Source organism: Gossypium hirsutum, chromosome A10 (assembly GCF_007990345.1).
Source record: "Gossypium hirsutum isolate 1008001.06 chromosome A10, Gossypium_hirsutum_v2.1, whole genome shotgun sequence".
NCBI lineage: Eukaryota > Viridiplantae > Streptophyta > Magnoliopsida > Malvales > Malvaceae > Gossypium > Gossypium hirsutum.
Window position 1 is genome coordinate 111,092,206 of NC_053433.1, and position 24,151 is coordinate 111,116,356.

General features: G+C 31.6%; 2 protein-coding genes across 7 annotated transcripts; one reads left to right on the top strand and one right to left on the bottom strand.

The window, feature by feature from the left end:
* The first annotated feature begins 11,685 nt into the window (after positions 1–11,685).
* On the top strand, positions 11,686–17,347 carry LOC107937170 (amino acid transporter AVT1C). 4 transcript variants are annotated; one of them, XM_041078081.1, is made up of 14 exons: positions 11,686–11,703; positions 12,492–12,546; positions 12,648–12,846; positions 13,422–13,747; positions 14,691–14,905; positions 15,028–15,051; positions 15,211–15,391; positions 15,484–15,703; positions 15,926–16,061; positions 16,272–16,291; positions 16,464–16,609; positions 16,716–16,759; positions 16,863–16,925; positions 17,022–17,347. In XM_041078081.1, exons 3-14 carry the CDS (start codon positions 12,671–12,673, stop codon positions 17,118–17,120), a joined length of 1,650 nt encoding a protein of 549 aa, XP_040934015.1. In that variant the 5' UTR covers positions 11,686–11,703; positions 12,492–12,546; positions 12,648–12,670; the 3' UTR covers positions 17,121–17,347. The 4 variants fall into 4 exon arrangements, with proteins under 4 accessions (XP_040934015.1, XP_016725495.1, XP_016725496.1 ...); XM_016870006.2 differs by lacking the exon at positions 11,686–11,703 and adding an exon at positions 11,722–11,928; XM_016870007.2 differs by lacking the exons at positions 11,686–11,703; positions 12,492–12,546 and having other exon boundaries at positions 12,562–12,846.
* LOC107937171 (serine/threonine-protein kinase PCRK1) lies at positions 17,273–20,934 on the bottom strand. Of its 3 annotated transcripts, none has more exons than XM_016870009.2 (5): positions 20,592–20,849; positions 19,569–19,983; positions 18,397–18,657; positions 18,141–18,263; positions 17,273–17,972 (listed from the first exon to the last, which is right to left on the bottom strand). In XM_016870009.2, the coding sequence occupies exons 2-5, from the start codon at positions 19,953–19,955 to the stop codon at positions 17,454–17,456; spliced, it is 1,290 nt and encodes a 429-aa protein (XP_016725498.1). In that variant the 5' UTR covers positions 19,956–19,983; positions 20,592–20,849; the 3' UTR covers positions 17,273–17,453. The 3 variants fall into 3 exon arrangements, with proteins under 3 accessions (XP_016725498.1, XP_016725497.1, XP_040934017.1); XM_016870008.2 differs by having other exon boundaries at positions 20,389–20,849; XM_041078083.1 differs by having other exon boundaries at positions 19,569–20,934.
* Positions 20,935–24,151: the final 3,217 nt, after the last annotated feature.

Consider the following 24,151-nt stretch of genomic DNA (forward strand, 5'->3'; position numbering starts at 1 on the left):
AGACTCTAGGATGTTCTCAAACAGACTCAAGATGGTTTGGCATCCTTGTGCTTACAAGGAACAAATCGAGGACATAGCAGATTAGACTCTCGGATGTTCTCAAACAGATTTAAGATGGTTTGGCGTTCTTGTGCTTACAAGGAACAAATCGAGGACATAGCAGATTAGACTCTCAGATGTTCTCAAACAGACTCAAGATGGTTTGGCATCCTTGTGCTTACAAGGAACAAATCGAGGACATAGCAGATTTGACTCTCAGATGTTCTCAAACAGACTCAAGATGATTTGGCATTCTTGTGCTTACAAAAAACAAATCGAGGACATAGCAGATTTGACTCTCAGATGTTCTCAAACAGACTTAAGATGATTTGGCATCCTTGTGCTTACAAGGAACAAATCGAGACATAGCTGATTTGGCTTTCACGTGTTTACGATGAAGCAAATCTAAGATTATTTTTCGTCTCTGTATTGTCAGAAAACAAATCGAAGTCAGGCATCTCCACTTCGATGGGAAGCAGATACATGGCAGAACTTACCTTCAGACGATTAGACTGGAACAGATCCAAGATGATTTGGTATTCTTGTGTTTACAAGGAACAAGTCGAAGACATAGCAGATTTGACTCTCAGATGTTCTCAAATAGATCCAAGATGATTTGGTATCCTTGTGCTTACAAGGAGCAAATTGAAGACATAGCACATTTGGTTTTCACGTGTTTACACTGAAGCAAATCTAAGATGATTTGGCATCTCTGTATTGTCAAGGAACAAATCGAAGAAGCAGATTTGGTATCTCTGTGTTCAACGGAGAGCAGATCAAAGATAGCAGATATCGCCTTCCTGAGTTGCAGTGAAGCAGATTGAAGCCGTCAAGAGGCCATTTAAAGAAGATCAAGGATCAAGAATTCAAGACTCGGCGAGCCCGGGCAAAATTGGTCCTTTTATAGTCTTTGCTCTATTCCTGTTACACAGCAATGAGCAAAGAGGGGCAGCTGTAGACACTCAATTTTTCCCGGGCCCAGAAATAAGTCCAAAAACAAAAATAATAAACCCCCAAAAAAAAAACAAAGTCCAAAGTTTAGTCCAGAATTACAAATATAATTTGGCCCGATCGGAATGGCCCATTACTTGAAAAGATTTAAGGTCCATCTACAAGCTTGACTCATATGGAAATATAATCTTCAATGATATGCAATCTTAGATATGATACAATCTTAGATATGATTGCAATATTAGATATGATACAATCTTAGATATGATTGCAATCTTAGATATGATACAATCTTAGATATGATTGCAATCTTAGATATGATATACAATCTTAGAAGATATGATTTTGTAATCTTGGAGATTTAATTTGTAGATATCCTTTAATCTTAACCGTTGATGTAATTGATCTGTACCGTTGGATTTGGGGAGGCTCAACTATAAATATAGGCCTCTCCCTTCATTGTAAAAGACACTTGAGTTTTGGGAAACAATAAGAATTCTTGAGAGCATTCACTCAAATTTCTCTCCCTCTTGCGGTCTTACTCTCTATGGTTTGTTCTTATTTTATTCTTCGTCTATCTTAGTTTTTCAACCCTTTTTTATTTTAATTTCTTCATTTTTCAAATATGTATATTTTTTTCCTATCTTTTATACATTTGATTATGTATTTTATATATCATAATATTTAACCTTTTTATATAGTTTATTTTCAAATATATATTTTCTATGCATGTATATATATTATATAATCATTTCATTATAAATATAAATTCTTTTACATATTTGATATTTTATACATTATTTTTCTAAACCAATATATTTTATATATTTTATATAATTATTATTCTTATAAATATATTTTTTATTATATATTATATTTTAAATTTATTATTAAATATCACATTTTTTTATATGCTCATTCTATTTATCAATTGTTTATATTATACATATATTTTTAAAACTTATGTTTTTTTATTATTATACAATATTTGTTTTTACTTTAGAATTAATGTATTATTGTTATGTTATGTATTTCATATGTTATGTAATATCTTAAACTTTTATAATTTACTTTCAAATGCATATTTTTATATATGTACATTGATATATTGTATTATATGCATCATTTCATTTATTAATCCATTCATGTGTACATTAAATTATTGGATTGTATATTTTATATTTTATGTAGATTCTATTTATCCATTTGCTATTTATGTCATCTATTTTTACTCATACATATTTTACACATTAATATTTACCATGTTTTTTTATATTATTTAATGTTTTATTTATGATATATTGTATATAATTAGTGCATTTATTATGCTTTCTTTTGGGTATATTTCTATTTGCTTAGCATGATTATTTTTATTATTCTATTTTACCCTCTATATAGTGATTGCATTTATATAAAGTGTTATAATACTTTGTAATATGCGCTATTTGACTATCTATATTCCGTAATATAGAATTGTCACTCTAAAAGGTCATTTAAAACAATATTTAAAAGTTTTATAAAAATAAAAAAGGCAATGCTTAGTATTTGAAAGCTTCGAGAAAAGTAGTGCCCTAACTTATTGGGTTGCAACTTTTCTCGTTGAGTTCGAATAGTCAAGTACCCTTCTAAGTTTTTAAGATTTTCAAAATACGAGCAACTGTCTTGGAATTTCAAAGCGTTGTGTACTGACTTATTGGATGTGGCGATTTGTCGTTTCGAGATAAGGATTTCCAAAAGGTTAACTTAGTGTCAATGTTTTTATACGAGTGAACCCAAATTTTCAAAATCAAAGTATTTTAAAGAGGATTACATCTTAAAATTTTTTAAATTTCCGACGTTAAAGACATTTGATAATCAATTAGGTACCAATTTTTGGGCGTTACGAGGGTGCTAATCCTTCCTCATACGTAACCGACTCCCGAACCCATTCTTTTATTTCGTGGACCAAAACTAATGATTTTAAAACAAAATGTTTTAAAGGTGATCTAATCACACCTAAAAATATTGGTGGCGACTCCCGTTTTCGTTTTTTAAAATCGATTCCCATTTTCTAAAACTCGATTTGAAAATGGTTTCGACATAATTTAATAGTTATTTAGATAATATTTTATTAATTTATTATTAATCTGATTAATTTTAATCCTAGTTGAACTCTCTTTAAACTCTACCTATATAAAAAGAATATGGGTCAATATTCTAACACACTTGAATTCAAGAAAACTTGTATAGAGAAAATTCTCTGAAAAATTATTTTAGAAAATTTCTAGATATATTATTGTTATTTACAACTTGACCCCAAAAGTTAAAAAAATTATAAAATTATCTCACTAGTAATTTTTTGAAAATTTTTCTAATTTGAAGCGAGTCCACACTTGGTAGACGTAAGCTTGATGATAGCAGAGAAGACTACTTTGTCGAAGTGTTCATCCTAAATGAATCATAAAGGTATGATTTTAATTAAGTGTTTATTACTTTAGATAACACAATCAAGTTCTTATTTTTGGAAAGAAAAATTAAAACTCTAATTTTCTCTTAAACCTATTTTTCGCTGAGTTTTCTGAACCCAATTTTCCAACATATTAGGTATAATCAACTATTTCTAATCATTATCAATAACAATTTAAGGAATATGTTGAGAAATATCATCATATTCTTCTACAAAGACAATGTAATTTATTCCCCCTGGTCATCAAAGAATTGGGCATTGCTCATCTCAAAAATAGCCTTAATTGTAACACCCTTGATTTTGGGGTTAGAAGTTTTGAGTTTTTGTGGTTAAGTTCAATGAGGAGATTGCGCTATTGTGTTTAGCGGTGCATTTAAGTGTCAGAATGGGCCTACTGGTCTGGTGGGCGAGTGAGAGTTATCTTATCTTAAGGTTCTGGGTTCGAGTCATTGTGTGTGCATTGTGGAGGAGCATTTTTTTTAAAAATTTGTTTTGTTTTGTTAACTAGCAGTTAGTTGTAAGTTAATATATAAATTATTTATTCTTGTTTTTATTTTTCTGGACGTTCCTCTTTTTTTTTCTTTTTTTTCTTTATTATTTTTCTCTTTTGAAAACAGTTTTTGCTTGGGGGACTTTGAAGAGCCTCGCTTCATTGTTATCAAGTTAGTGTTTGGGCATCTCCGATTGCGAATCAGGTATGGGTTTCGTACCTTCTTTTATTTTATTTGAGAATTTTTATTCAACTCTATGAAAAGTCGACAATGTGTGTGTGAGTGTTCGCAAATCTATTATTTCCGATGTGGAATCACTATCTCATGTTTAAAATTTGTACGATTTAGTATAACTTTGAACTATCGAGGGCCGAGAAGTGCTTCATGGATGAAAGCACATTTTTCAAGGTTATTTTAGGGCAGTTTCGTGACCACATGGGTGGCCACACGGGCATGTGCCGATTCACACAACTGTGTGGCCGATTTGGGGATTTTTGTCAACTTTCACATGGCCGTGTCCCTTGGGTACACGGGCGTTTATGGTTGGGAATTAGGGATTTAGTGTTATGGTACCATACAGCTTGGCCACACGGGCTGTGGCTAATTTGGGGATTTAGGGATCTCACACTGGCGTGTGTTTTGGACACACAGCCGTGTCTGGTTTGCATACCGGCGTGTGAGACCCTTACACAGTCGTGTCTGCCCTATACTCTATTTTAGCACAATTGGACAGTGAGTTACAAGGCCTGTTCCCACGGCCATGTCCCTGGTCCACACGGGTGTGTGCCTCAGTCACACTGCCTTGTGCCTCTCTTCACACTGGCGTTTGACATCCCACACAGCCAGAGCACACGAGCATGTGACCGTAAGTCACTTATATTGGTTTTATGTGCATTCTGATCTAAAATCGTGTTTGTATGTGTTTTGACTCTTGGCTTGGCTTTAGTGAAGGTGAATAAGACTTTGATACGGGTTTTATTTCATGTGTAATTTGTGACTGAAGTATGATTCTGAACTCGGTTAACTGGGTGTGTGTGTGTGTGTGCATATCTATTCTGTCTGATTGTCTATTAATGTGTCACTGTTCTATGAGATTGTATGCAAACAAACACTTGTATAAAATAAAGTTTTGGGTGGGATTGCGAAGAGAAGGGAGATTGATTCTGATCTAATCTGGAAGTTCTACTACAACTCATTCGTACAGCGATTTATCGCACTGTATTGCATGTGCATCATCTTTGCTGCGTACTATTATCTAATCTGACAGTTTAAACTACACATGTCTATACAGTGGATTACTGCATTGCACCGTACTACATATATGCTAGCTCTGCTACATATTAATATCTGAGTGGCTTAGTTCACATTCTTGGTGTGTAGGATTGGATAGGCCTTTCGAGGACCTATGTAGTGTGTTTTGGTTGGATGAGCTTAATCAGCTCTTATGGGGTGTGATTGGGGGACGGAGAGGTGTGTTGGCTGGATGGGTGGGTTTTATTACTCGACTGCATTTCGTACATATCTGTTTAAGTGTTTTGGGTGTAAGATTATCTGTTTGTATTCTGTTTGTCTGAACAACACTTGTGTTGAATATTCTTTGTGAACTTGGTGTGCTCCGACTATTACGTGTGTTGAGGCATTGGTACCGTGTTGGTATCTTTTTCTGCGTATATCTGTGAATATAACCTACTACTGATTTATCACCTGGAGTTCTCTTTTGTAAGTATGTTGTTATTTGTTTGAACTCACATTGAGTTCGAGTAGCTCATCCCCTTAGTGTTTCCCCTTTCAGTTACTTTTCTGAATTCTGACGCTGGACTCCGTATACGGAGGTCTCGATCAGTCTCGATGAAAAATAAGATATCAGTTGTATTTTCAGTTTCTATTTTGTTATTCGATTTTTGAACTGTAGGGTTTTATAAAACTGTGGTACAAGTTTCATTTTAAATTTTCATTTCTACATTTTATTCTGGTTATATATTAAACTTAACTGTAATTTTACTGACTGAATTTTTAAACGATTAAATGTTTTTGGTTCGACGTGATAACTTGTTTTGTAAAAATTTACCTACGATCACTTCGGTGATCAATGTAACATCCGAGATTCAGTCTAAACTCCTAAGCCGAGTTTAGGGTGTTACATTAATAGTGGGATTATAAAATTTGTAACCCCTAGACTTTTTTAGAATATCCTATGAAATAGTAATTGAAAATCCTTGAGTCTAGTTTGCTTTCATCAATTGGATATCCCCAAATGTGCAAATGTTTTAAACTGGGCCTTTTACATATTCAAAGCTCATAAGGGGTATTTTCAATTGTTTTAGTTGGAACTTTGTTGAATATATATGTCATAGTCTTTAATGCTTCTCCCTAGATATATTTTAATAAGGTAGAATGACTATACATACTCCTTACTTTTTCCTTAAGTGTTATGTTTTTTCTTTCAACAACACAATGTTAGGATCTAATGCCCTTAGTGTAGTTATTTCATCATTATGCTTGTAATTTTTCAAACATATTAGTTAATAAAATTCTATTGTTTAAATTAATTTTTGTATATTTTTCCTCAATAGTTTTTGCATGGAAAGCAAAATGTATAAGAAAATATTGGCTCATTGATTACCTAATGTTTAACTAATATCAAGTTGTATCATGTGGTCAAATCATGACATGAGAAGACAACTTAGATTAGTAGGTTATCTAAATAATCTATAGTCTAAAGAATCAAAATTGAGAAAATTGTTTCAATGGACTATTATATTGTCTATCAAGTCCAAATAGAGAGATAACTAGTCTTAGGCATTGAAGCAGATGACTTTAGAAAGATAAAGATAAAAGTGTGATTGTCTAGACTAAAAGTACATTGGGTAGGACCCAAGTTGAATTTATCCTAAATCCGTTTATGGATTGATTCACTTGTGATTTTTATGATGTGATTTATCTCAATCTCGATTAAAATCCTGAGTTCAATTGGTAATAGGGTCGAAAGCTAGTATGTTAGTATAGGACTTATCTATGGCATAATTTTACTTACAATAGTGGAATTCATAGCTTAATAAAGGGTAAAATGTATCATCTCATTGGTATTGCATAGTTGATGGGGGAAATGTGACCACGGGTCATTTTTCTAGGAAGAATGATTTTATTACTATGTGTTAGTAATATACTTTTTTCATAAAGGAAGAAGAAATGGTTACCACAAGATAAATTATGATCATATTGAGTGAACGGATTTAACCTAAAGAGATAAATGATATTGTATGAGGGTAACACAATAATGGGAAGGCTATTGAAGAAACAAAATAATAAGTTATTTTCATAATGGTATATAATAAGGGAGAAATCAGTCATGGTATTTTTAGTGGATTGACTCCATGAATAAATAATGTTGTAATTCATAGACAAAGAGCTAGAAATTAGTTACAAATTATTTGAGTCCTAAGTATATATGTTCAATCGATCCATTCCCTAGCTTAACAAAGCCCATTACGGATTGCATTTAGAACCGATAAGTTAAATGAATGAAAATGATAAAAATAGAAATAGATTGCATATATTACTATCCGCAATAAATCCATTTTCTCACACAAAACAAGAGATAACTTAGAAATTAACTTAATTTATTTGAATTATCATTTAAGTGATTGTAATTAAATAAATGAGTTCAAAGTGAAATTAAATTAATTAGTCATTGCACTTTTACAGAATGAGACAAATGAATTTATTTGCTTATAGATTATAGTACGATAAAATCGTCATGATTTTAACAGAATTATAATTGAGTTGAGAAAATAATTTAATTAATATTTTAAGAATAGAAAATGGTTATTAGGTTGGATAAATTATATGAGTTGGTTTAAAAATTGGATAACACATATAATTGTGTCTAATACATGAAAGTCTCAAATTAAGCCCATGTATATAGTAATGGGCAACAGCCAAGGTATCCCAAAGAGGGTGTACCACTCGCCTATGTAGACTTTTAGAGGAAGTCTGTGTTTTCTATTTAAATTTTATTATTTTGTCTCTTATTATTCAAGTAGAGTTCTTATAAATTTTCCCTATATATAGGAACTATGAGTTAAGTCAGAAATACACATATTATACATAATTTGAGCGTAGTTACTCTGCTGGAAAATAATAAGATATATTTTTCAAATAAATTCTATTTCCATGAGAACTTGAGTTAGGTTTCTTGCCCATAAAGAGAAATAACTTTCCTCACTGGGAAGCTAAAAGATTTCATTATATGATCAATTCATGAATTAGAGATCACTCTCTAAGTAAAATGAGAGTTTGAGAATAGTGAAGAAGATCATGTTGGTTGAAAGCCAAGAATCGACAAACCCTGCTAAGCGAAAAATTCAGGTACTAATTTAGTAAAGTTTATTGTTATAAATAACATAAAAGGCTCGAGTTTTAGAAAAATTTTAAATTTTTGTTGTGCCAACAAACACGTTTTCTAAACTGATTTTTCCAACACACCATTCATAGGGGGTGGACTTGGAGTTGTGTATTGTGGAACTATCACTTTTCTCTAGGATTTTTGCAAATGATCTTGGAATTTATTCACTTGAACCACAAAATCTATTGTATTACTCACCACTATGATCAGATCTAATACTCTTAATTCTTTTGCTGAGTTGGTTTTCAACTTCAACATCTAGTGATTGTGTTTTCTCATGAATGAGATAAATATAGTCATATCATGAAAATTCATCTATGAAAGTTATGAACTATTGTTGACTATTCTAAGAATCCATAGGGATTAGTCCACAAATATCTATGTGTATTAGTTTAAGACGTCTACTTTCTTGTTGACACCTACTTTTTGATATTTACTTGTTTCCTTTTAATACGGTATATACATGCATTAAAATCTGAAAAATCGAAGGGATCAAGAATACTACTAGACACTGTTAGTGCTAGTTATAACTAACAGCTACAACGCTAGTTGCAACTTAAAGAAAAGCTAACAAGACATTTTAATTTGCCTTATTTGTTGGCATGTTTGGCAATCATATCTTGATTATTTAATTTCATGTATCTTTAGGATTTTGAGCAGCAAATACGAGATTATAATTGGATAAGATATTGGATCAAACAAGGTTAGTTTTCAAGAGTCTTAGTTTGATCTACTTACTTTAATTAAAAAGATATTAATTTTGAAGGAAGTTAAAGTCAACTAAGGACTCTTTTAATAACTTTAGTGTGGTTATGTTTCTTTATAAGAGATATTTGTTTTCCTTAGAATTCCATGTCGAGAAAATCTATGTTACTTTAATCCATTAATTTATATTTAGGTAAACTACATCCAGGGTCGATAAATTATTAGTAAGTTTACGTTTTGGCCACTCAACTTCAAAAAGTTACAAAATGATCATTAAGCTATTTGAAAGTTTTAATTTAAGTCATTAGCCTTTTAAAATCTCTATTGTATGGCCTTCTCCATTCTCACCTCTGACATCAATCAAAAGGGTAAACTTCCCATCCTCTTCTACCATTTAGTTTTCTTTTTTTTCATGAAACAACTTTGAACATCACGAATCTACAAACCAAAATCTAAACAACTTTCTTCTCTGATGTCTAACATCAACCATTAGATCAACTTAGATATGAGATATGTTCTTCTCCACGTTGATGGGTACTAATCCACAGTACCGATAGTCAAATTGTCACTTGAAGCTCATTAACCAGACTTTAAAAAAAAAAGAAGACTTCATGATCCATTGACTTGAATGAAAACATTTGAATAGTTCGATGACTATTTTGTAACTCTTTAGAGTTGAGTGACCAAAATGTAAATTTATTAGTAGTTTAATTACCTTGGATATAATTTACTGTTTATTTTTCAATTAATAGTAGTTTTTTTTAAGAGGATACTTTTTAAGTGGTTTAAGTTATTTAATTAAATATATTATATAAAAACTTTAAAAGAAAAAAAATGCACCCTTCAAATATTTGTTAATTTTTTAAAAAATTCAAATCTTTTCCTTAATGAGTAGTGACGAGTAACTTGTAATATTAACTCAACCAAAAATTTTATAATAATATAGATTATATAAAAAAATCCATATATGGATGTTATTAATATCATAAAACAATATATAATATGTAGTTAAAAAACATCCATATATAGATATAATTAATAATAGAAAAATATCCTTAAAAATAATATAAAAATATATAATAGAGTTAAATATAATGATATTTTTATTTTTAAGTTTGGTATATTTTAGAGGATGATTTGTATCATTAATAATTTGTTTAATATATTTTAGAGGATGATTTGTATCATTAATAATTTTTTTAATTTATATATATACTTGAATTTTTATTGAATTAATGTCACCAGATAATTGAAAATTAACTAAGTTTAAAAATAATTTTAAAAATTTCATTTTATGAAATAAATTATTTTATTATGAATGTCTTTTTTATTTTTTATAACTCAATAAAAATTATATATTGAGATTTGAATAAAAACATTATAAATATTAAATCTTTATCTGTAGCATTCCAACCAAAATTTTAATTATTTTTATATAAACTTTTAATAAATATATTTATAAATATTTTTTACCCATATCTTAATTGAGTTGAATGCTATAACTGACTAATGTTTCTCTACAATATAAAAAAAAAGCCTAAATTCCTTAAAATTCATAAAATTAAAAATTTTCCTTTACTTTTTTTATACTCAAACAATTAACTTAAAAAATTTTTGAAATTCCCAACAAATACTTCTTTTTAATATTTCATCCAAATACAATCTCTATATAATATCCCTTAATAATAATAATAATAATGATAATAATAATAATAATAATAATATGATGTTACTTAATAAAATGAGTTGACCCTTGGGGTCGTTTTTGTTTAATAATAATAATAATAAGCAATGGACGATAGAGAAAGTATTATTTATTCAAATTCCTAGAACCTAAGTTACTCAAATTGTCAGATAATTAATTAGACAGATAATTAAAGCTTAGATACATTGTTTTCGTATTATAATTGCAGCTTACATACATTGTTTTCCTATTATAATTACAGCTTATATACATTGTTTTTATATTATAATTTTTTTTAAAAATCATTAATTCATTCTATATAATTTCGAAAATTAAATAAATATTTATCGTAAAAGACAAGTTCTATCCGCAAAACAAATGCTTCAAACTCGGCATTAATAGAATATTATAGTAAGTTAATAATTGACTTTATCACAATTTAAACACGACATATTTAAAGTGATTGCAAACATATCACAATTCAAACACGACATACTAAGAATGATTGCAAGCACTTAATTTAATTAGGAAATCACCTCTAATGGTCCAAAAAGATAGACAAAAATTGATAAAATAATCGAGTATCCACCAAACAGGCAAATATCGACAAAATAATCGAGTATCCAACAAACGGGAAATGACGACAACAAAATTATCCTAAAATTACTCCAAATAATTCAAAACAACAAGTAAAAATTAATAAAAGAATTAAGCATCCACCAAATTAGAGGAAAACAACACAAAATTACTTACTACACGCATAATTTATATATTCTTGGCAACCTAGGTTCATACTTTCTTCTATTATTTCTCGTCTAATATTAAAAAATTTATATTACATTTTAATTGTTCTTCGTATTTATAACCCAGGATTACCAGTTTTGCACTTTTATGTAAACAACAAAACAGGGATAAAAATTAAAAAAAAAAAAAACCGCCTTTTGTCATCATGATTCATGAATATCTGTTCTTCATGATTCACGTAATAACTTTTCATGATTCATGTAAATCACATTATTTTAAATTTAATATAAAAGATATTTATATATCCCTCGAAGTCCCACCAGAAACTTTTCTCTGTTTCTATCCTTTTCTTTCTGTGTGATTGTTTTTCTATATATATATATTTTTTCTTTCTATTTCTTGATTCAGATCTTCATCTCTAGAAAAACCCAATTCAGTTTTTGTATCAGATATTCAGAAAAAGGTTTACTTCAACGATTCTAGTATATATACTTTTTCTTTTTTATGAAGGAAGCCATTGCGGTGTGTTTATAGGGGACACAGGTTTTCCAGTATAGTAAATGGTTTCTGTTTGGTTTAGTCGAGAAAATTTCTGGGGTTATTTTCCTGTTCAATGCTCTGTAGCTTTTCTGTTTGGTTGCTGAGCAAACTGAATATAATCCCACAAACTAAGAAAATTTTGCCTTCTCCAGTTTTTTCTTGTTTCTCTGATTTTTTTTTCTCAGGAACCAAACAGAACATTAAAGGTTTAAGATTCAAAGAAATCTATATATTTTGAAAGCTTCAAAATTCAATTCCTAAAAATATGGGAAAAGAACAAATTTAGATTATATCCCTTTTACATTCTTTAAAATTCCTATAAGTATGGGAAAAATCAAATTTTGCTATCAATTTTGCAGTTCTTTTTTTTTTCTTTGAGTTTAGTTTAGTTTAATTTTATTTCTAGTTTCTTGATTTAATTTCAAACATTAAAATATATATGGCAACTTGTCCTCATTATCTCATCCAATTTATTGAAAAATTTAGGTGAGAGCGACTTGCCATACCAAGCAACAAAGTATTTAAATACTTTCAATTTAAGGTATGTTAAAAAACATCCGTTTCGACTCGTAAATCGTAATAGTGTCCATTACTTCCTCAATTTAAATAATTGGGCGAGTTGTTCTGATGTGGATCTTGCAGGAGATTTGAGAGGTAAGAAGAGAATGAAGAACTCGGTTTCTGATCAGAGTTTCTACATCGAGAGCGAAGACGATGAAGAAGTTGAGAAATTAGAATATGATAGAAATGAAGAAGATGAGGGAAATGAAGAATTTTATGCTTCTTTTTCTTCCCAAAGAAAAAACAGTTCTTATGCCACTCAATGGCCTCAAAGTTACAGGTCATTTCTCCTTTCACTGCTCTGTTTTTCTCTGCTTTATTACAGCTCGGAATATATTATGACATATGATCTTCGAAATTTATATAAAAATATGCTCATTTGTCACTCACTTCGAGTGCAAATAAAATTGATTTTGGTTGATGAAAATTATAATCGTCTTTGTGGATAAATGTTGTGAAAGAGTCGATTCTTAAGTATATCTTTATTAGATCCGTACTCGTAACCAGTGGCCGAACTAGTGGCAGGCAAGACGGCGGCTCCCCTTGTTTAAGTTGTCTCTCTCAGTAAAAAAAATTATGGCTTCATATCCGACACTTTATCTCGAATGCAGATAAAATAAGTTCACAAATCTGCCTCCAATTATTGATTTGTGCTAATGCTTACCCTGTTGATATTGGAAATATGGATGATGAACTTCTACTGGTTCCTCCAGCTTTTCATTTTTCTTAAAGTATTACTTTTTAACATCTTTAACAGGCACATATTTATGATTGACATTCACTTTCAAGTTCTGAATAACATAAGATTCTATGTCAAATTCGAAATGCTTATGATTTTGCAGATTTTCTTTTCAGGCAGTCTATTGATTTGTATAGTAGTGTACCATCCCCGACCATCGGATTCTTGGGCACTCCTACACTATCAAGACTAGGAAGTTCGTTTCTTTCATCATCGTTAACCCGGAGATTCACTCCGGAATCACTTAATGCGCCAGTAAAGAAACCGTTGCTACCACCATCAGTAGATGATGAAATACAGCCGCATAAACGTACGTACTCTTTGGCAACTCCGGCACCGTCGAGGAAACCGTCTGTAAGATTTGATGAGAAAGTACAGGTCGACCATGGTCACGGAATTCCCCTTGGTCGCCAGAGTTCATATGGTCAAGCTGTGGTAAATGGTTAGTTTTACTAACTTTAATTCACTCTTAAATCTAAAACTTAATCGAGTTGATTTATATAATTATTTTTTAAATAAATATTCTACGAATTTAAAATTAGAATTTTATTATTTTTGAATAATTAAGAATAGATGTAGACAAAAACACTTTTAAATTGAAGTCATGCAATAGGAACCATTTTATGAAGCCACTTGCCATTGTTACACTACCACTGTCAGCTAAATCTGTTCAAGGATTGGTGAAGTGGGCCCGGATTGTTACATTAAACACCAACCACGAACCAATACCCCGAAGGCCAAAGCCTTTGATGGTGGCTAAATATGTGGAAACACACTGAACAGGCAAGTTCTATTGTCACCATCAGTCCCCACCCCTCTTCACATCACATGGCTTAAGACCACACCTTTGCTTTTTGTTATATTCTTATCCACTATTATACTTCTAGTCTTTACTATTTTATTTTATTTTATTTCTTTTTATAACAGAAAAACAAATTTAATTTATCATAATAAATCCCTAAATTTTATTTAAGGATAAAAATTTATTTGAGATAAGGAAAAGTATAAGGTCTATTTAAAAATATGAAGTAATTTAAGAATTTTTTTCTTAATAGTTTGGTTACATTTTATACTTCAATTTTTGATTCATGTCTGCCATATTCTGTCCATTGCTCATTAATGCCACCAGTTATGGACATGTTACATTTCTCAATGAAAAAAAACTAAATGATGAGGTGGCATGACTTCCATAGCACATGGTGCACATGAAACATATTAACTTCCCCATAAGACTACAAAAAAAAAATCCAACACTAATGTAGGAGTAAAGATACATGCATTATTATTAAGAACATGGATGATGATATGCTTACAGTCAATCAATATGTCTTAAAATCAACTTTAAGATTTTAGATTGAGTGTTTTGAGTTTTTTTTTATTTGCAGGGATTAATGTGCTATGTGGAGTTGGAATCCTTTCTACCCCATATGCTGCCAAGGAAGGAGGATGGTTAGGGCTAATAATATTATTAACTTTTGCAGTGCTTTCTTTTTACACTGGCCTCCTTTTGCGCCAGTGTCTGGATAGCTCACCTGAGCTTGAAACTTACCCTGATATTGGTCAAGCTGCATTTGGTTCCACCGGTAGAATCGCCCTTTCAGTAAGTCGTAATCCTGTTACCTGTTTCAATTTTTCATTTTTCTTAAAGTACTCGTATAAGCACTAGCTTACAAAAACTGTATGATCACTGATGCCAATTTTGCTTGTTTTCGGTGGATGCAGATAATTTTGTACGTGGAGTTATACGTAAGTACTGCTGGCTTTTCCTAAAAGAATTATGCAGATAAATTGTAACAAGTGGCTCTACATGACCTGATAAACTTATGGTTCTACAGTTGCATGTCACATCATCAAGAATATAGCATTCACTTTGTATTATTTTGAACATTGCTCTCTTCTATGTAGGCTTCTTGTGTTGACTATATAATTCTAGAGGGTGATAACTTGTCATCCTTATTCCCAAATGCACACATTAATTTGGGCGGATTCGATTTGAACTCGCGTCGTCTCTTCTCGTTGATGACAACCCTTGCTGTTCTTCCCACTGTTTGGCTCAGAGACCTCAGTGTCCTTAGTTATATCTCTGGTAATAAAACATACTGATCTGTAGGGTATCCCTTACCACAATTTGTGGCGAGTTTGAGGTTGTCTAAATGGAATTTTCGTCTGTTTTTCCAGCTGGTGGAGTTGTTGCATCATTCTTGGTAGTGTTGTGCTTGTTTTGGGTTGGATTGGTAGATCAAGTTGGGTTTCAGAACAAAGGGACAGTATTGAATCTTTCTACACTTCCAGTTGCTGTTGGACTTTATGGTTTCTGCTACTCAGGCCATGCTGTTTTCCCGAATATATATACTTCAATGGCAGAACCAAGAAAATTCTCTTCAGTTCTCTTATCATGGTAAACTAAATGAGATTTATGGTGTTACTCTTTTGGTATCCTTTTAGCTTTCTCCATTGATTTTGCGATTCGAGGCTATACTCCAAAAATGGGTTTACCATTTGTGTTCAATGCTTGTCTGAACATGGATATTGGGATATGAGCTTCTTAGGACCCTTCAAATACACTATTATGACCCGAGTCTGAGTAACTTGTCATCTTTGGTTTTGATTTTCCTTGTAGTTTCGGAATCTGTTCTTTGTTGTATGCTGGAACAGCAGTTATGGGGTACAAAATGTTTGGAGAAGCAACAGAATCACAGTTTACACTTAACATGCCTAAAGACCTGGTTGCTTCAAAGATTGCTGTGTGGGCTACGGTATGCTGCTCGACTTATCAGATTTTTATACACTATTTGTTATGTGCTTAATTACGCATGTCGGATATAAGTACTTTAAGAAAAATGAAGAGTTTAAGTAACTTAAGTCGCTCAATACTTTTTCGAATAGCATTTTATTACTTTTTTGTTTAGCAAGTACTATCCATATGTAAAACTACTAATATATTCAACTTTTTTGTTCTTTTGCAGATTGTCAACCCATTTACCAAATATCCTTTTCTTTATTCTATGTTACTCTGGACTTGAGTATGAGTTTGAGATACTGGTATTTACCCATTTACCAAACATGAGTTAACAATGTCTAGCTCTTTTTTACCCTTTGTGCTGCCATGTATGTATGCATGTATGAAATATAAAAGTTCTGCCTTAATTAGAACAAACATATGCATTAACCTTGTCTCCAGTGGCAATGAGTCTTGAGGAATTATTACCACCACGCCATCTCAAGTCTCACGTGTACCCTATGTTAATTAGAACAGCACTGGTGGTCTCAACCTTGCTTGTAGGTCTCAGCGTTCCCTTCTTCGGTAAGCGCCTCCCTTTCATCATCAATGAGTGAAAACTATACACCTGGCAACAAATCCACCATTTTTGAACTAAGGGAACTAAAATTCTTCTTCTTCCTTGTTGCAGGCTTGGTGTTGTCATTGATAGGATCTTTACTCACAATGCTTGTTGTAAGCAATCTTCTGCCATTGTTAATCATGGATGCTACTTGGCTGAAATAAACATAGAACTGTACACTAATATTCTTTTTTTAATAATTTACTTCAATGGCAGACCTTGATACTTCCTCCTGCTTGTTATTTAAGCATATTGAGGGGTAAAGTAGGCTGTATCCAGGTATGTTCATATCATGTAACATACATATTTAAGCATTCTTTAATGCATAAAAGCTACGTTACTTAGACCCAGGTATGTTCTTTTTTTTTTTTACAGGCTACAATCTGTATTATAATTATTGCAGTGGGAGCAGTTTCATCAGCCTTTGGAACATACTCAGCACTCACCAAGATTATTCAGAATTTGAGTAGCTGAAAATTTAATTTAATTTCCTCATTTTTGAACTGCTTTTACATTTTCCAAATTTTTTAGTCAATTCTGGAATTTAGATACATCCCTATATTTTGAAGTTTTGATGTGTTGTTTTCTTATGTGATTTACACACAAAAAAAAAACAGTATCAAAGAGAAATGAACTCTCACATGGCTTTTCTCTTCATTAGAAACATCATATATAAATATATATATATAACTTCCTACAAATGCAAAGCCTATACATAATACTTGCAGTTGATTATCTCCTTCAAACCTTTACAATTGTTTTTTATACGAATACATGAATGTAGACAAAACTCGAACTGATAATTGCTTATGTAGTTCTCACAATCTTCGGTCTCCATGTTCGCCAAACGAAACATCTTTTGTCGCTGTTTATCAGATCAATGAACCTTCTTTTCAATCGCTCTCTTTTTGATAGTTCTGAAACATGTTTTGGAATTGAACTCTTCGTAGCGGGTTGAGGGCTTAGCATATCTGCAGTTTCCACAATTTCATCCAACATCTGTAGAACTTCACTCATTTTTGGGCGTTGTTTAGCCTGCCGAACCAAGCATTTATTGGCTACCGCTGCGAGTTTACGAGCAGACTTGAGGGAATACTTGCCTTCGAGCCTCGGGTCCAAGATCAGCCTGAACTTCTTCATATCGGAGAGGTGTGGCCTGACCCATTCCAAGAGTTTTTGTTCAGACTTGGGACGATTCCGATCCAAGGGACGCCTACCTGTTATGAGCTCGTAAAGAAAAACTCCATAGCTCCACACATCACTTTTTGCCGTGAGGCGCCCGGTTTGAATGTATTCAGGAGCTGCATATCCAATGGTTCCTACAACCTGCTCAAACCCGGGACAATTTGATAATATCCATAAAACAAGCATGCTTCTGAAAATTCGGAAATATTTGAAAAAACTGGACCAGAGTAGGAATAAAAATCTGGAAATGTTCAAATAAAAGAAAATGAAAAGTCAGAGCAACATAGTTTATAGCAACTTCGAACCTACCGCAGTCGAAACATGGCTTAATCCATCAGAAGGCCCTAGCCTGGCCAACCCAAAATCCGAGAGCTTTGCGTTCCAATGCTCATCCAACAGTATGTTTGAAGACTTGAAATCTCTGAAGATAATCTGTAGCAACCATAAACCAAAAATTCTTTAGCCTAAAAGCAATAATGAGGTCATTCCAGGTTTCAATTGTAAAACGAGGCTTCAAGGTTATTGATTTCAGGAAAGCCGTATCTACTGAGAAGTAAAAGGGAACCTGAAAATCCATTCCTTCATGGAGGTATGTTAAGCCACGAGCGGCATCCTGGGCAATTTTTATTCTTGTGGCCCAAGGAAGAGTTGCTTGAAATCGACTTGACAAGTGATCCTGCACGCTCCGGTTCGGCATGTATTCGTATATCAGTAGCCTCTGTATCCCTCTTTCATCATCCTCAGCACAGTAACCCACCAGTTTGACAAGGTTTTGGTGTTCGACTACCCCTAAAACATTAACTTCTGTCACCCATTCTTTGTGCCCCTGTGAAAGAACAGATCATATGAATCTATGGTAAGTCACCGAAAGATAGGAAAAAATAGGTTACGCATTCTTAAACAGTAAGTCAATATGCATTACAGTCTATGGTAAAACAGGATAGCAAAAGTCTAGGAAGAAGGGTCTCGGTACAGCTACACAGGCATATCGTGGCCTTTGAACTTAAGTAAAAATTCTTTTTAAGTGTCAACCATGGAAGGTCCACATTGTATGATTTCATTGATATTGAAGATGGTCTCTAGAGATGTCACATGGAAGGAGTGCTGAGGAGATAACCAGGCAGTCCCAGAACAAAAGTCGAGGAAGAAGGGCATCGGAAGGGCTATGCTGACATACAGAGGCCCTTGAACTTGGTAAAATGCTTCAATGTGTCAACCATGGTAGGCCTAAGTTATACAATTTAATGGATATCGAAGAAGGTTTAGCTGTTGTATGGAAGGGCAAGCTAAGGAGATAACCAGGCAATCCGAGAATAAATCATACAGTTTGACTATATGTAACTATAAGTATTTCCTTAGAATAACGAGATTATCTATCTTCATTCATGTAAACAATGATCTTAAGAAACATATTAAGTATCTAAATTCAGTATGTAGAACAAGCTATCAAAATCCCCTCCATGTAAGCTATATCTTAACTTTATTGGATTGAAAACGGCTCCCTGAAGTTGTTGCCTTGTCGGGTACTAATACAGGTTTAGACAGTTATGTAAGTTCAGTAATGCACAGAAATCCTGACAAAAAAATTTGCTGGCATGTTACACACAGAATTCACTCAAAACTGGAGAACACAGAGCAGACATAGCAAATGCTATCACAGTGAATATCAGCGGTAAATATTAATGGGCATTGGAAAATAAAGATTGTAATATTGTGTTAGAGAAGTAGAAAATTCACCTGCAATCCTCTTCTGCTGAGTTGTTTAACAGCAATATCGAGTTTCTTGTGGTAATCATCAGAGATGCGGATTACACCTCGATACACACCGCCAAATCCGCCTTCTCCTATCATCAAGGACCGGCTGAAATTCTTTGTTGCAGCCTTCAATTCCAAGAATGTAAACTCTCTGAGATTACTTTGCCTTTGAGACAAAGCAGCAAACGAGTTCTTCGTCGAGGATTCGGTGCTAAAATCCGAGACATTCTGAGAATTAAACTCAGACCCTGATCTCCTCATATCATGATCCGTCGATATCGAAACAGATTCAGAGGATCGAACCGAAATAGACTTTGTAGTTTTCGGTTCATCATTCTTCTCATTACCAGAGAAATGAAAACACTTCATTGACCCCCGAAGAAACAAACAAACCTCACTGCGTATCAACAAATCACATTAGCATGGATCAAAATAAAACATATGAGCTTCTTGAAGAACCTATTTGTAAACCTTACGCAAACTTGATGATAAAAAGAAACTATAGAAACCAAGAATATTTTATAAAGTAGCAAAAATTCATCAATGGAAACTACAACTTAAACACCATGATCAAATCAAACAAGAGCTAAATTCCATAACCTGGTTTTAGATCAAAGAATTCATCTTTGAAAGAAACTATGAAAACCCAGATTTTCTATCTCTAGAACAAAGTGAAATCCATAATTAAATTATTGAAAAAGATAGGAAGTTTCAACAACAATTTGAGTTGTGAATGACCAAAGAAACAAAAACTCAAAACACTTTGATGACAGAAACGAGACAATTTCATGAAAGCACTGACCTTTTGATTAATTTTTTTTTTTTTGTTTACAACACACACCAAAAAGGAGATAACAAAGAGCTACAATTTAGAGGGATTCATATGAAAGAGAAACCCAGAAAGACAAAAGCTAAACAGAGAGGATCCAAGGAAATGGCAACGAGCTCTCCATGAACTAAAGCAATAATAATGAGTCAATACAAAAGAGATGAATTGTAGCTCACCAACCGAGAACCCCATTTGGCAAAACAAAAACTTTGAGTGAGTAAACAAGAAAACCCCAAAAAAAATTAATTAAAACCAAATGAGATTATTATAGTATTACTTGTAGGACATAAAGATCCAAAAAAAAATTAAAGAGAAAAAGTGTGAAAAGAGATAAAGATTTGGGTGTCACTTTCTTCAAAAGAAAGGATTTTGAAAGTGAAGAAATCACGGAGAACGAGTCATTAGTTTTGTGTATCCATGAATACCTCCAAAAAAATAAAAAAAGGTATAATATTTTTAAAGGTAGTTGGAAGTTGGAAACCATTGACGTAGCTTACAACCATGGGCTTTAAATTGTTTATGCCAACATTCAAAGTAAAAGACAAAAAGAAGAACAAATTATAAAATTTTAATAAATTTGCAGGTAAAAAAAAAAAGTAGTTCTAACTTATTGTTGATCAGCATAAGTTTTTCAGTATAAAAAAACCTATATCATAGGGATCACAATCAACTAGGTAAATAGTAAAAAGTTCGGGCAGTAAATTAATTTATATTAGATTAAAAAGTAAACATTAATATGAAATATATATAGCACCTTAAATGTCACTATTTAATTATTATATTAATCATATAAATTTTTAATAATATAAAGTGATAAATTTTTAACAAGAAAAATTAATTTATTTTTTAATCTAACATACATAAATTATTTTACTAAAAATTACTATTTTTTAATAAAATGAATAAAATATAATTTAATCTATATTACAAAAACCTCATAACAGGATTCTAATATGTGAATCTCTTTCTATCTATTCCTTAGTTGAGCTTTTCTAGAATTCCTCCCTCACTGTATTGAATTTGAAGGATGATTTCACAAACTTTTTGATTAAAGAATAAGAATATATGTGGGATACAAGTATACTTTAATTTTTAACATGTTTATATAAAAAAGGGAAAAGAAAAGTCAATGATGATTAATTAGAGTTGTTATCATTTTGTGAAGTCCATAACATTAATTGATAAACATGTAATGTTGATGACCATGTCATGTTCTGCCCACTTTTCTTTTTGTCTCTATTATTGAGTTGGACAACACATCCATGGAAGTACTTTTAGAATTTTCTTTTGTGAAAAAAAGTACTTTTTAGAATTAGTATTTGATCAATAAATAAATTATAACAAATATGTTTGAATCCCTACGCGGTTAGGTTAAAGGTCCAAAATTTAGGGTTTATGACTATTCTATTATTTGAAAAAAAAATGAATGTAGAAAAAAAATAATTGAGCTTTGATTTAACTTTTATTTCTGTGTTGTTATACATAATTTTTGTATTTTTATAATTATGTAGAATAAATATTAAAAATATGTTAAATTATCAATTTTTTTATATTTAATAATAATTTTTTAAAATAATTTACTATAGATTAAATAAAGAAACATATTTATATTTATTTTTAGAAAAATAGCAAATTGGGAGGGCATACATTGTTCATTGACAGTTTGGATCAATTTAAATAAAATTTATAACCTGATTTATTGGATGGTGTCAACTTAAAATTATAATATATAACATTAATGTCATAGTTATATCCAACTTACAAGGGCCATCATAAATAGCTTTTCATAACTTTATATAATTCCAACTTGATTCCTACCAAAGTTAGGGAAAAAATTTTAAAATTATTTTTTAAATTAAATATGTTTTATGGAAAAAAAATATATTTTTTAAAGTTATCTCGATATTTATGAGTATCAATGTTTATTGGGCGTTAATTCTCATAAATTTTATAGCATTGAACTTTGAAAAGCTGCACATAAAGTACAATCAATTAGATTAGTTAGGCCTTAACACTCTTTCGACATATGCGTGTTGAGGTCCCTTTGAATTTTGTTCAGACTCTCCAACTTCTTAAATCAATGTTAGTGGATTAACCCGAACATTCATATGTTTTGAGATCATACCAATTACATAAATTAGACATTTATTGCCTTTAAACCTAACCATCCATTTAATTTTAAGGTCCTCTATAACTACGAGCGTCGAGTTCTCAGCTTATAAATATGCATTCCTTTTTGTAAAACATAAAAGTCCAAAACTCTCCCTAAAAACCTTGAACTCTCCAGTTTCCCATTCTTACTTCAACCTGCTGATAAAATAGCTTCAATTCGTTGAGGTTGTAAGATGAATACATAGCTCTTGAGCCATAAATATGGTCCCTTTGTTATTTTTAGATTTTATAACAATTAAATTTTATTATTACGAAATTTTGATTAAAATAAATATTAATTTTTGTAAATTTTTTAAAAAACTAATTATCAAATTGTTGGACCCAATATAATCTTAATTTAGCTAGTTCAGTCCATATATCGAAGACTAGTTTATATACCCCTAGTTTGAAATGGTGATAAAGTTGATGGCCATCTTAATTGAAAGATAGAGGTTGAAGACGTGTGCTTTTCATTTTCCATGTGGTGAAGTATATAGCTCTAATAACGAGTCTTCCAATCCACAAACAGGCAATAATGGGAGATAATGCAATCGAGCTATTCTTATGGCTCCAACTTCATAGCATAATTCTGGACAAGGATTTTAATTTTGAAAAGCTGAGAGTGAAATGCACATAATTAAAAAATAATAATTAATTTAAAATTTTTATTATTATGTAAACATTAAAATAGGTAATCGAATCAGATTCAATTGGTCATAATCAATTAATTATGTCTTCTCAAAATTTTAAAATTTAAATAAGGATTGATTAAATCTTAAAATCAATTTCATCCTAAGCTTTTTCTTGGGGATTTAACTCAAAATTTTATTAAGAAATTAATCACTGTTTTAAAAACAAGTCCATTTGTCTAATTGGGGGACGTCAAAGTATCAAACAATGTTATAAATAATATATAATATGGTGAATATTTTATGTCAGGATTATATCCTTTTGTCATTGTCATGAAGCTGGCAACATAAACGAGTTGTGACAATTTGTTTAACTTTGCTCCTCAATACATATTTAGCCCTTGTTTCTTTTGAACCTTGACAAGGAGAAAAAACTGATACCTAACAACCCTTGGTATTGTATTTTTATATGTCTTTATCGTATTTAATATATTATACAGTCATACTTGTTATATTTATATATTGTCAGTCCCACATCGTCAAGGGCACCTGATTAGAGATAAGCCAACGCAAACCTAATTTAGGGATAGCTAACATGAAAGGTTGGTACATTCATTGCATCCGAAATGGTAAGGTCCTCCATTCCACCACAGCTCATAACCTTAATCCTTAATCACCAGTCCCTAAACTAGGATCATTGTTGGACAGGCCCTACCTATGATATCTATAAAAGGGAGCATGTTCCCACTAGGACATCACAACATTGACCGGGAATAGCAAAAGAGAATGTCAAAACTATTTTTTTGAAATCGATTTTTATTTAAAAAAGAATAATAGGAGTCATCACCGATCCTTTTTATTTAAAAAAAAAAAGAATAGGAGTCGCCACCAATCTTTTTTATGATGTGAGATCGGATTACCTCGAAATTTGATCTTTTTAGTAAAAGGTTTAATTT

Bases quoted from the DNA above. Each gene is read 5' to 3' on its own strand.
- LOC107937170 (XM_041078081.1), top strand. From the start codon at position 12,671: ATGAAGAACTCGGTTTCTGATCAGAGTTTCTACATCGAGAGCGAAGAC. The intron at 13,748-14,690 runs GTTAGTTTTACT...TTTTATTTGCAG, and splicing joins TGGTCAAGCTGTGGTAAATG to GGATTAATGTGCTATGTGGA. The intron at 16,292-16,463 runs ATATCCTTTTCT...ATTAGAACAAAC, and splicing joins ATTGTCAACCCATTTACCAA to ATATGCATTAACCTTGTCTC.
- LOC107937171 (XM_041078083.1), bottom strand. From the start codon at position 19,955: ATGAAGTGTTTTCATTTCTCTGGTAATGAGAAGAATGATGAACCGAAA. The intron at 18,658-19,568 runs GTGAATTTTCTA...GTTCTTTCACAG, and splicing joins TCAGCAGAAGAGGATTGCAG to GGGCACAAAGAATGGGTGAC. The intron at 17,973-18,140 runs GTAGGTTCGAAG...GGGTTTGAGCAG, and splicing joins TAAGCCATGTTTCGACTGCG to GTTGTAGGAACCATTGGATA.